The sequence below is a fragment of the Ornithorhynchus anatinus genome, chromosome 4 (assembly GCF_004115215.2).
Source record: "Ornithorhynchus anatinus isolate Pmale09 chromosome 4, mOrnAna1.pri.v4, whole genome shotgun sequence".
Lineage (NCBI taxonomy): Eukaryota > Metazoa > Chordata > Mammalia > Monotremata > Ornithorhynchidae > Ornithorhynchus > Ornithorhynchus anatinus.
This window is the reverse complement of record NC_041731.1, coordinates 15,021,553-15,035,153: the sequence shown is the minus strand read 5'-3', so window position 1 is coordinate 15,035,153 and position 13,601 is coordinate 15,021,553. Positions and strand designations below refer to the sequence as shown.

The 13,601-nt window shown below is 41.2% G+C and overlaps 1 protein-coding gene across 2 annotated transcripts in view; it reads right to left on the bottom strand.

Annotated features, from left to right (window-relative positions):
* Positions 1 to 3,154: 3,154 nt before the first annotated feature.
* LOC100074827 (zona pellucida binding protein) overlaps positions 3,155 to 13,601 on the bottom strand; it is a 36,081-nt gene continuing 25,634 nt past the window's right edge. For both annotated transcript variants that reach the window (XM_029062238.2, XM_029062239.1), the window contains exons 7-8: positions 9,666 to 9,843; positions 3,155 to 3,369 (exon numbers count right to left, since the gene is read on the bottom strand). In XM_029062238.2, coding sequence (XP_028918071.1) covers positions 3,278 to 3,369; positions 9,666 to 9,843 — 270 coding nt within the window. In that variant the 3' untranslated portion in view covers positions 3,155 to 3,277. The remainder of the gene's footprint in view (positions 3,370 to 9,665; positions 9,844 to 13,601) is intronic.

Here is a 13,601-nt window from a genome sequence, read left to right as displayed (position 1 = left end):
TTGTCTCTCGTCACTTCACTCTGCTGCCCAGATCATTTTACTAGAAAACCATTCAAGCCATGTTTCTCCACTCCTCAAGAACCTCCAGTGGTTGCCTATCTACTTCTGCATCAAACCGAAACTCCTTACCCTTAGCTTCAAGGCACTCAATCTCCTTGGCCCCTCATACCTTACCTAGCTGTTTTCTTACTACAGTTCAGTCCATACACTTCTCTCCTCTAATGCCAACCTATTCACTGTACCTCCATCTCGTCTATCTTGCTGGGGACATTTCATGTCCTACCTCTGGCTAACACTTCCCACCTTCAAATCACAAGCTCATCTTTGCCAAGAGCCCTTCCCTAAACCCTCATTTCCTCTTCTCTGGCTCCTTTCTGCTTCACTTGGATTCGCACCCTTTATTCACCACCCCACCCCTCCAGCTCCTGAGCTATGTACATATCTCGTGGCTCAGTGGAAAGAGCATGGGCTTTGGAGTCAGAGATCATGAGTTCGAATCCCAGCTCTGCCACTTGTCAGCTGTGTGACTGTGGGCAAGTCACTTCACTTCTCTGGGCCTCAGTTACCCCATCTGTAAAAATGGGGATTAAGACTGTGAGCCCCATGTGGGACAACCTGATTCCCCCGTGTCTCCCCCAGTGCTTAGAACAGTGCTCTGCACATAGTAAGCGCTTAACAAATACCAACATTATTATTATTATTATTATATCTGTAATTATTCATATTAATGACTGTCTCTCTGTCTAGACATTAAGCTATTATAAAACTTGGGCCCACCTCCTGCATGTCCCTCCATAAACCCAGTCCCACATCCTCCATGTCCCTATGTAAACACAGTGTACTTCAAGGGAATGGCTTGCTCTGGCAGAATCAAACAATGGCTCAAAATATTCTGAAATCTGATCTAGGCTCTGGAGTCTTCTCTGCTCCCTTGGGCAAGATCATCTCCAAAGGAAAATCAAGTGCCAAATCTGAAAGCCCAGAACATTATTTGATGTGTGCGAGCACGGGTGGCCACCAGCAAGGGGAGAGGAGGGAGAAATCCTGGAAATCTCCCATAGCCATTTCCTGGTTCAGAGGGGTCGGGGGAGGGAGTCTGGAGCAGTGGCTCTTCTTGGTCTCTGGGCACGGGCCCCTCCCAGCCCCCTCTCCCCACCGCCTGGCAGAGGGGGGGACTAGCAACAGGGACTGAGTCCTATGCCTGCGGGGAGAGAAGCCCTCGGGCAACAGCCTGCAGATATGGCAGCTTCATGGGGGCAAGGGGGGGGGCTCTCCTGCCAAGATACAGCTCGGATCCACCCTGCTGCAATGGGGGGGGGCAGGGTCGAGGCACTAAGTGGGGGGTCCCCAGGCCTATTGAGAAGTCGGGGAGGTGATCTGACCCTGCTCTCTCCCTTGGCTCGGCCTGGTTGCCTCTTGCTCTCCACCCTCCATAAGACATTTACCCATTGGGGCCACAACCATTGGTCAATCCCCGGGGGACTGTCTTCTCTTCCCTATCTCTAAATTAACCCAGTCCCATCACCTCCAGATTCTTGCATAAACCAAGTCCTGCCTCCTCTATGATTCAATTTAAACACATTCCCTGATCCTCCATGGCACTATGTAAACTCAGTTGAAACCTCCACCATGCCCCTAGGTTAATCCGGTCCTGTCACTTCCAGTTTCCTGTGCAAATCCAGTTCTGCTTCCCATATGTCCCTACATAAACCCATTTCCACTTCCCCTGATGTCCCTATGTAAAGCCAATCCCATCTCCTCAATGTCCCTATATTAAACCTTTCCCACTTCCTCCATTTATCATTTAACCCAGTTCCAAGCAGTCATTAATATAAATAATTATGGACATGCGCATAAGTGCTTGGAGCTGAGGGAGGGATGAGTAAAGGGTACAAAATGAAGTGCAAGAGCAACCCAGAGGGAGTGGGAGAAGAGGAAATGAGGGCTTAGTCAGGGAAGGCTCTAGGACGAGATGTGTCTTCAATAAGGTTTTGAAGGTGGGGAGAGTCAATGACTGTCAGATACGAAGAGGGAGTACATTCCGGGCCCAGGGGCAGGACACTGGAAAGAGGCTGGTGGAGAGACAGATGAGATCAGGGTACATTAGAGTAGCGAAGTGGGTGGACTGGCTTTCAGTAGGAAAGCAGTGAGGTAAGGTAGGAGGGGGTAAGGCTGTTGAGTGCTTTAAAGCTGATGGTTAGGAGTTTCTGTATGACACAGAGATGGATGGGCAACAACTGGAGGTTCTTGAGGAGTGGGGAAACATGGACTGTCTGTAAACTCATTGTGGGCAGGGGATGTGTCTACCAATTGTTTTCAAATGGTAATAATAATAATAATAATAATTATGGTATTTGTTAAGTGCTTACTATGTACCAGGCACTGTTCTAAGTGCTGGGATAGATACAAGGTAATCAGGTTGTTCCAGGTGGGACTCACAGTCTTAATCCCCATTTTACAGATGAGGTAACTGAGGCCCAGAGAAGTGAGGTGACTTGCCCAAGATCAAATGGCAGTCAAGTGGCGGAGCTGGAATTAGAACCCATGACCTACTGACTCCCAGGCCTATGCTCTAGTCACAGAACTCTGCACACAGTAAGTGCTCAATAAATATGATTGATTAAAGTTGATAAAGAAGCAGAGAGAGGATCTGGGTTCTAATCCCGGATTTTCCAATTGCTTGCGGTGGGACCTAGGGTAAGTCATTTCATTTCTCTGGGCTTCAGTTTCCTCATCTATAAAATGGGGATTAAATAATTCTGATCTCTTCCTCTTAGACTGTGAACACCATGTGGGACAGGGTCTGTGACCAACCTGATTATCTTGTATCTATCCCAGTAAGTGCTTAACAAATACCACAATCATTATTACTTTTATTAGGCTATTCTAGCTAATCCCAGTGGCAAAAAACAAGTTTTCATGATGTGGATTCTCTGGCTCTAGTATGTTTCTACAGCATACTCTACACAGTTCAGTGTAGACTATAAACAAATCATGCCAAAGCAATTTGGCAAGGTGAAAACCACTTGTGTGGATAAAGAGATGGCTGAGCCTGGCTTTCAACCTTTTAGGAATATTTACATCTTTCACAAACAAATTTTACACCTATAACATATCTCTGTAAAGTAGGTGACCGAAATGATGAGTCATTTGGTTTTTCAGTGAACTTATTTACTGACGTAACAAAAAATAACTGTTACCTAGAGCTGAAATGGTTATATTACCATGTTAAATTAAAGAAACTGGGAACCATTAAGATGCACAAAATCCTGATAGTTTAGCAATTCCTTGCTCCGAATATTGAGCTGTTGTTGCATTGAAGACAATGAACTCCATCTTGGGGATTGAATGTTCCTGGGCTGCAGATCACTGAAATAACAATAAAAAAAAAATCAATTCTAAAATGACAGCTCAGGGAGATAAGTAAATTTAACTTTGAAACAAATTACTTAACAAGATGACAAAGTTTCAGGAATTCCCAGAGAGACTAAAGGCAGACCTCAATTTATAACTCTCCACACTAAGAAAGAGAACACTCAAGATGCCTCTACATTTCTGATATCAGGTCTGGCTTTATGAAGCCAGAAAGGTGACTTACACATTAGGTAACCCCACCCGTGCCATCTTCCTGGTTTTCCTGTCCTCCCTCCCTGCCGAGTGACAATGGTGCCCATTTGGATGGACTGGAAGATGCAGATCCTGGAAATGTTGGGGAGGAACACTGATGGTTTTAGGGACAGTCTAAATATGGGGAATTGAAGAGAGGGAGGAGTCAAGGACAAGGCCGAGGTTTCCGGATTTGGACAGTGGAAGGACTGTAAACTTGGGTGGACAAGGAATGTGTCTGTTTATTGTTATACTATACTCTCCCAAGTGCCTGATACAGTGCTTTGCACACAGTAAGCACTCAGTAAATACAACTGAATGAATGGTGGTGGTATGTCAACTATGATGAGGGTTGTGGAGGTACATACCTAGATAATGATGCTTTCCAGAGGCATGGAAACTAGACTATCAATACTGCCTTTTACCCGCCCACCTTCTTAAACAAAAACTAAGAAGTGCCCTCTCTCTCTCTCCTTTCCCTCTTCCCCTCACCACACATACTCTCACCCAGTTAAATCTATTCCACAACCCCATTTTCTGTAAAAATATAAGGTTTTAAATTTCTAGGTATTTTAGATCATTTCTAGTTAGGAACTAATGCACTTTTAACTGTACTCTCTTTGTGAACTGCATTTTTAACTATGTAAGTCTGATTGCTATTTACAATACATAATTCATTAATTTAGCTACATTACTCAACTTTAGTTGATTAAGTACACCGTTCTGTGTATCTCTGGTAAGAGTGGGGTGTCCGGTCATGGTTCGGGAACCACTCCCTCACTTAAAAATGTTTTCCTTAGGGGAACGTTAGTATCAACTTACGTTTTAACTTGAGATGCAGTTTCAGGAACCAGTTATGGTATTAAGTGCCCACTGTGTGCTAAGTGATGAGCTGGGTACAAGGAAATCAGATCAAACACAGTCCCTGGCTCACACGTGGTTTATAATCTATCTTATTTCCATTTTACGGAGGAAGAAACAGAGACACAGAGAGGTTACATGACTTGCCCATGATCACACAGCAGGCCAGAAACAGCTAAGACTAGAAGTCAGGCCTCCTGATTCCCAATCTGTGCTCTTACCACTAGACCTTCCTGCCTCCCAGTTGCACTGAAAATCTGGATGTGTTTTGCCCTCTCCCATTTGGATCATCGCTGCTCAATATTTAATTTCAGAAACTGGAAGGCATTTTAATTATTAAATGAGCTCAAGTGTCTGCTGCACTGTTCAAATCATTACCCACATAGGGCATATTGACTATAGAGGAGGCCTAGCAAAAAAGCGCCTAAGAGAATCGTAAACTTAATGTAGTCTAATTCAGTAATGCAAGTTTCCTTCCTAAATCTGCGGGAAGTTATAAAGAGGTAAAAGTTTCAGGCTTGGACCCTATATAATCAACTTACACTGACCTAGATAAAAATCAAAGGGTTTCTATAACATAAGCTTAATAACCTTTAATTCTGCATCTTTACATTTACAAAACTCATTTCCCCAATATGTCTATGTCATTATTTCTCCATGAACTCTTCAAGCATTAAATGCTACTTATGAACTGTTTTACAAATAGTGTAGCTCACAGGAATGGCTTACTCTGGCAGAATCAAAGCATGGACTTAAAATATTCTAAAATCTGTTCTAGGCTCTAGAGTCTTCTCCACTCCCTTGGGCATGATCATTTCCAAAAGGAAAATCAAGTTCAAAGTCAAAAATGTTTTTGAAAATATTTAGATTCATTTTAAAGGCCTGATAAACTAGTTAAGTTTGCTGGCTCACAAAATGGTGATCGAAAGAAATTTGTTTTTTTCTTTGTCAACTACAATTGTCTTGCAATGCATCCTGCTAGACACACGAAGTAGGGTGAGAGAGTGCCGATGGCTCAGCACACACAATCACCATTACTACAGAAATAGGGCAGATCCCCATGTTGCTGGCTATGGGCTTTGTTCTCCGCCCCACGCCCCCAGCCCCAACTCCAATTCCTAACTATAAAACAAAGAACAAGAAAACATCAGTAAATCCGAGGCTGGTATTTGCTGCGGGGAAGACAGCCGTGTGCTTTGATAGCTCACCTGGTGACAGCAATGCTCACCTGTGGGTAGAGAACTTATCTTGTCTCCCATATCCACCCCTCCCCCTGACTTTCCCATCACTCTTGATATTACTGATATTATCATCTTCCCTGTTTCATAAACCACAGCCTTGGCATAATCCTTGACTTCTCTCTCTTTCCACTTCCAGTGTCATCAAATCTCGTCAGTTCTATCTTGATAACCTCTCCAGCGTCTCCCTTTCCTCTCCATCCAGACACCCTCTGGGCTGGTCCAAGCATTTGTCATAACCCAATCCAACCATACACCAGTCTTCTCACCAATCTCCCTCCGCCTTCAACTTTTCCCTTCTCCCACCCATATTTCACTATGTTGCCGGATTATTTTTCTAAAACGTTGTTCTGTGCACATCTTCCCATTCCTCAAAAACCTCCAATGGTTTCCCATTCATCCCCACATTATTCTCTAGTGCCAATATACTGACTATGCCTCACACTCATCTCTCTTGTAGTCCACTCTTTGCTCACATCCTCCCTCCCTTTCATACCCAACAGACCACTGTACTCCCTATTTTCAAATCACTACTAAAGCCACATCTTCTCCAGGAATCTCTCCTTAACTAATCTCTCATCTCTCCATCCTATTTTCCCTCCTTTATGGGTCACTCATTCCCTTGAATCTGAACTCTCTAAGCATTTAGGTACCTGTAATTTCCCTACAAGTTTCTTAGGATTTTTGAGGGCAGGGATTGTGTTTATTCTATTGTACTCTCCTAAACATTTAGTACAGTGCTCTGCACAAGGTAAGCACTCAGTCAATACCAATTATGGATCGGGGTGGCCTGCTGTCCAGTTTTACAGAGTCCAAACTGCTTTTTGCCTCACCTGTCCCATCTAGTATTGATATGGAACCTGACGGTTTTATGTGGGCCATTTAAAATTTAAACACTGTCTCCTCCTTCTACTTCGGTTCTTGCTCCACCACTTGGAAGTGAAGCCTGGGAAATACCGTCACCAAACCTTCAGTTCACACCCTGAACCCAGAATGACCCCATGACCCCATGAACCTCTGACCCCAACTCTTAGTCATCCAACAAAACTGGAAGTTAAGGGACAGGGGCAAGTTTGGATTTGAGGACCACCTCCTGAGAGCAGGAATGTAGCAAATATACCACCCAGATTTCTATCAGGGGATTTTTATGATGAAATTTACTTTGTCTGTGTTTACTTCCTGTTTTTTTAATTTCCAGTTTTCTATTTAGTAAGCTTATACTGGAGCTCCACTATGCTGAAATGGTGAAAGAATAATTTGGCGCCAATCGCAAAGTGGGCACTTTTGAAACTGGCCACTCTTTATAAATCTAAGACACACATTCAGTAAATAATTCTGAGACAGAAATAGTAGAAGATGGTGAAAATGAATTCAGCAAATGTACACATTTTAAATTATTACTAACACTAACAATAACTGTGGCATTTAAGTGCATACTATATGCTAAGCACTGGGGTCTCGCCTATCCCGCCGTCGACCCCTGGGCCACGTCCTCCCGCGGTCCTGGAACGCCCTCCCTCCTCACCTCCGCCAAACTGATTCTCTTCCCCTCTTCAAAACCCTACTTAAAACTCACCTCCTCCAAGAGGCCTTCCCAGACTGAGCTCCTCTTCTCCCTCTACTCCCTCTGCCACCCCCCCTTTACCTCTCCGCAGCTAAACCCTCTTTTCCCCCTTTCCCTCTGCTCCTCCACCTCTCCCTTCCCATCCCCACAGCACTGTACTCGTCCGCTCAACTGTATATATTTCCATTACCCTATTTATTTTGTTAATGAAATGTACATTGCCTTGATTCTATTTAGTTGCCATTGTTTTTACGAGATGTTCTTCCCCTTGACTCTATTTATTGCTATTGTTCTTGTCTGTCCATCTCCCCCGATTAGACTGTAAGCCCGTCAAATGGCAAGGACTGTATCTGTTGCCGACTTGTTCATTCCAAGCGCTTAGTACAGTGCTCTGCACATAGTAAGCGCTCAATAAATACTATTGAATGAATTGAATGAATGAACATTCAAATCAAAAGTTCCTGTAATCCATGGGAATCACAGCATAGGGGACCTTTAATATTAAATAACTCCTTAATGCTTTAATAATTACTTATATTATTACAACAATAACATGCACATATGACCACTTTGTATTTTTTAATATATGTGAGTAATGTGTTAGAATGGTATGTGGAATTTTTTGGGTACAGCGATTTTGTTATTAGTCAATCTTTGCCTGCCATCTAGGGGAAAGCTTGAAAAGAGGAGAAAGAAGTCTGGGAAGAATTTTAATGAGCACTACTTTTCAGTCTACTGCTACAAGAGTAGATTCTTTCAACAGAAATACTATTCTTTAAATCATTTCTGTTCAGTATTAATTTTAGAGTTACATCTGCCATAAGAATAGTACCTGCAGCAAAATTATACTTCTAGTTACCATTTATTTCTCTCTTTTATTCTGTTTACATTTCAGTTCTCATCAAGTTTTAGCTTTATTATATTTGTTCTTCCATAAAACACTAGTTTTATTGAAACCTAGTGTTTCTACACATAAAACCTAGCAATATTTTATTATATTTTCCAATTTGGTGAAATCTTAAAATATCATCATAGATGGGTCATCGTCTTTTTTAAATTTTAAGCCGCAATCATTTGCATGTTGCAGGTATAACGAACACATAAGCAAGTTAAAGCCTAAATGAGGCCCATTTAAAATAGAGACTCCAATTTACCCACATTAAAGGAAACAAAATAAACTAGTATGACTCCAGATAGCTAATTCAAAATTTGACTGAAAACCATTCACCATAAGGTTACAAATCATAGGTGCATAAAGCCACTAATGGTTTTAATTATCTCATAATCCAGAGAAATGGATATTAAATTGCATGAATAGATCAAAATCTGGTAAAGATTTATACTCTAATAATTTTCCTGTCTAAGTCCATGATTCTCAAGGTGAGCAAAATCAAAGAGCTATTTTATGATCATTATTTCTAAATGCTAAAATGAAATGATGAAAGTATATGATTTCATAACAAAACAGTCAAAATAATTTTCCTGAAAGAATGAAATACATCAGAAAAATGAGGAAATCTTATTCAAATTTCAAAGACTGCACTTACATTATTTCAAAAGGGTATATATTTCAAATTTTAAAAGGTAGGAGATGAATGTTATGTTGGACTTTTCATTTTATTATTTCAAATTTCTTAGTGCAATGCACTATAATATATGTTTGGGCAATACATCAGAAGCACAAGACAGATTCCCTCTCACAAAGAGCTTACACTCTATTAATGTGCAGTACATTGAGTCACAAAAAACATGCTTAATGAAATCACCTTTTTTCCTTTCTAACGACCATGAAAACAGAGGTCTCTATTAGCAGTATCTTTCCTCAAACCTTCTGAATTGGCAGATAGCAATCTGACATTTTTAGGTGTATACAGTTTTTTATTTGTAATTTCATAAAAGAATAAGACTGCAAGAATATAGGGAGATATCACTCCGGCAGATCAAATTTGGGGCTGTGTTATTAGGCAGTCAGCCATAAATCAGGGCTTATTACCAGCCAGTCTGCATTTAGAGCTACCAAAAGAAGTTATGGAATTAGGAACTCCATCCAGAATCCAACTGAAATCGATAGATGGTATTTATTGATTGTTTACTGTGCAGAACACTTGGGAGAGTACATGACAACAGCTGAAAGTTCTGTGTAGGACCCAAACTTCCTAAACTAGGACAGATTAAAAAAATCAGGCTTTAATTAATAACATTAATGGGAATAATCATAACTGAGGACATTAAGGAAGGAAGAGGGCTGCAGTGCATTATTTACAGCTCCCGGAGATTCGGACGGTTGGCCAAGCTAGAGGTCTGATTACCAGGTCATCCAATTATGCCTTGTTCTATCTGAGACCCCTGCCCATCATTAACTCTAATAATTTGAATTTGTAAAATCTGTCACATACCACAACAATCAGGACAATTTGGATGCAACTGAATATTGATCCCATATCCTGGATAGCAGCGATTAATCCACACCATTTTGAGAGTTCCTTCGATATAGTATATTTCAGGCAATGGATCTGTACGTTTCCCCAGGACTTCCACTTGTTGGTTAAAAAATCTCTCTATAAGATTTTTAGCCTGAAAAACAAGAACATAGTTCAAAGAAAAGTAGTTTGGTCAATTTTCAAATGGACAAAACTATTTACCTGTGGTCTTGCCCACCCCTGTCCAACAGACTCAATCACAGCATTTATTAAGCACTTAACAATGTGCCACACCTATATTAAGCCCTTGGAGAATATATGGACACTTACTAACACCTTGTCCACAGTCTATGAGGTGGCCCCAAGCAAATGGAAAAACAATAATTGGCTGGATTTGACAACTTAAAACCTACATCAACAAAAACCACATAAAGATCAATAATGCTGATACACTCGGGTTAAGTTATTAGATCCTGCATGTTATTGTTGTAATAATATAAGTAATTATTAAAGCATTAAGGAGTTATTTAATATTAAAGGTCCCCTATGCTGTGATTCCCATGCATTTCAGGAACCGTTTGATTTGAATGTGTTGTATCTAACCCAGTGCTTAGATCAAATTCCCAACACTTTGAAAATTCCCAAGGAAGTTCCCTTTAAGGACTCGATTCATATTTTGGGGTTAAAAAACTAAATGTAAAGAAAACAACTTCACCCACTCGACTCTGCAGTAATGGAGAGTATTGGATCTATTCCATATTCGATATGGATCTATATCTTCAAAACACTGGGGTCAAGGGTTTCCTCAGGATCTCTAATCTTTAATTGTTATAATTAGCTGTGGACTGGAAATATCCTTTGTGCTCGATTGCTACAAAAATCAGAGACTTGCAAATACTATGCATTTGAATATGTGCTAAAAAGGCTGGCATTCTATTCAGGCCTTCTAGTAAGCTATGTCATGTCTAGAATTCCAAACTTTCTTACTCCACCCTAACAATTATCACCTCCTGTTATTTTCTGTTATTCAAAACTGGAAGATGTGTTTCAAGAACCCAGTTCAGAGTGAGGCCTGACCCCACCCTGTCCTAGGATGTTCCCTGGCTGCCCCAGTACCTAGAAAGATGGGCCAGGATAGCTCTCTGTCTCTTTAGATGAGGGAGGAGATTGCAATCTCCAGGAAGAGCCATCCCAGATGCTGCAGGGCTATGAAAATCACTCCTAGGAAGATGGCATCGGGCTCAGGCAATCAGCTTTGAAGAAACATATGAAGGGGAACACGGCTGCCCAATCCTCTCAAAACCCTCTAATGTTTGCCCAATCTTCTCCACATCAATTGTCTCCTGAACATTGGCTTTTAAGGCAATCAGTTCTCTCTCTCCCCTTTATCCACTCTTCCCACTATCCACTTTCTCTCCCACTTAACTCAACACACAAACTTTCTTCCTCTCAAGCTGCCCTAATCACTGTGTCTTATTCACATCAAACCCATCACTGATCCCTTGCCCAAGTTCTCTCTCAGGCTTGGAACTCCCTCCCCCTTTGTATCTGACAGAGCATAGCTCTCTATATCTTCAAAATCTTCAGAGATCACATCTCCTCCAAGAGGCCTTGTCTGAATACTCTCTTATCTTCTCACTGACTCCACCAATTTCTATCCTAGCCCTTCCACTCCATCTGAGCCTTGAGTTACCAGAGCTACTAAGGCAGGATTTTATATACTCTTTACTAGTCTCACCTTATTTTTTAGATCTCTTCCAAGAGGTTAGTACACTACTTTGCACAGAGTAAGGGCATATAAATGAATGTAAATGAAAAGTAGCATGCCCTAGTAGAGTGTAGACCTGAGAGTCAGAAGGATCTGGATTCCAATTCCAGCTCCATCATATGTCTGCTTGTGTGACCATGGGCATCTCACTTGACCATGCCTCAGTTCCCCCTTCTGTAAAATGGGGATTAAGACCATGAGTTCCACGTGGCACATGGACTGTGTGCAACTGATTAGCTCATAAGCGCTTAATATAGTGCCTGGCACATAGTAAGTGCTTAAAAAATACCATTAAAAAAAGAAAAAATGAAAATCCTTTGTGATGTCAGAATGCTTATCAAGTTAACTGCAGAAAGATCTCCGCAGAATCAAAAGTGGTTTCCAAAGCAATAGAAATGGTAGGTGAAACTACAGGAGCATGTTTGGCAGAATTTTTCAATTTTTTTTATACTGTGAAGGATTTTTCAACTAACTTAAGTTTATATTTGTCACCTCAATTAAAGATCATCTAGAGTACGCAATATTTTAGGAAACTCTTTTTTTAACTCCTTCTCAATTACCGGTGGAAATAAACATGAATTTTGCTTATGTTTTCATTTTCTGATCCGCCTGACAGCGCAAGTAAAGTAGTTTTTTCAAAGCCTAGTAGAATTCGAAAATTTCAATCATGTATGACTATCTCTCGCTTACTTGAATTAAATATTCAGATGATATTAATAACAGGGAATCAATGATGACATACCTCGGCTATTTAAATTAGATATTTAGATGTCATTAAGTAACAGTTGGAAAAAAAAAATCTTGAACCGTGGATTAACTTCAACTTCAGCTAATTAGTATATAATAATAATGCCCTAGAAATTTTTTTTCCTAATCTTTTCAGAGAATGCTTGAAATCTGATTTTCATTTATTGATGGGCTATAGCCTCTTCAGTATAATCTATGGGATAAACCACAAATCACTAAAGCCAGTGGCCAGGAGTATCTGCTTGATGCAGAAAAGAGCAGGCAACCACTGGTTTTTTGAGGAGTGGGGAGACTTGCGCATATTAACAGGAGCCGGGCAGCAGAGTGAAGTAGGGACTGGAGAAAGGAGAAGCCGCAGACAGGGAGATCCGCCAGAAGGCTCAAGTTAGACGGTAAACTCATTGTGGGCAGGGAATGTGTCTACCAACTCTGTTAATATTGTACTGTCCCAGCACTTAGTACAGTGCTCTGCACAGAGAGCGCTCAATAAATGCCATTGTTTGATCAAGCTGGGATACGGCAAGTGCCTGGACCAGCGTGATTACCAAATGGCTAGAGAAGGACTGCTTCTGTAAACATTGTGGAGGAAGAACCTACAGGATACGGTGACAGAGTGACTGTGGAGATTGAAAGAGTGGCAGGAGTCAAGAATAATGCTAAGGAGGAAAGCCTGAGAGACAAGGGAGGCTGGTAGTGCTGTCAACTGGGATGAGAAAGTGAGGTGGTGGAGAGAATTGGAGGTGGGGGCACATAGCTTTAGGCATAAAGTCACTGATGATCTAGGACACGACTAAGCCTCAGCTCTGACTGGACAAGTCTCTGTGTGTTTCTGACATTCTGAAAATACCACAAGGTTAGAATGGAAAGTAGACAGAGCTGGTAAACCACAAGTCATTGCAATGTATACTCGCTAGGCTGGAGAATGGAACTGCACTTCACTGAACCGTGGATTCTGTTCCCCGATGCCATGAACAGCTGCCCTGATCTTCTCATTAAGTAATGATGAAGAAGTGCGAGAGAAATCTTTCCTACTTTCCTATGAATAAGATTTTGTTGAAAAGGAAGCTGGAATTTTTATTTCCTGTTTGCACTACAGTAAATCAGCAGCAAAGATGTTTTAAAACTATTCTAAACAATAAATTAAAACATTTTTCTTTGAAATTCTTTAAAGGAGGGATGGCTAGCTAACTGCTTGTATTTCTGGCAGTGCCTAGCTTGGAATACGAGTACACGTATAAAAGTAGAGTGCATAATGGGAGAAGCACGGGACAGTTGGTATAAAGAGTCATGTTATTTCTACTGAAGACAGAACAAGGAAATTAACTTAATTGGCAACAGGGCAAGGTACCTAGTTTCTCTGGGGAAGAAGGGAGAGGGAAGGACAAACCCCTCGGGGG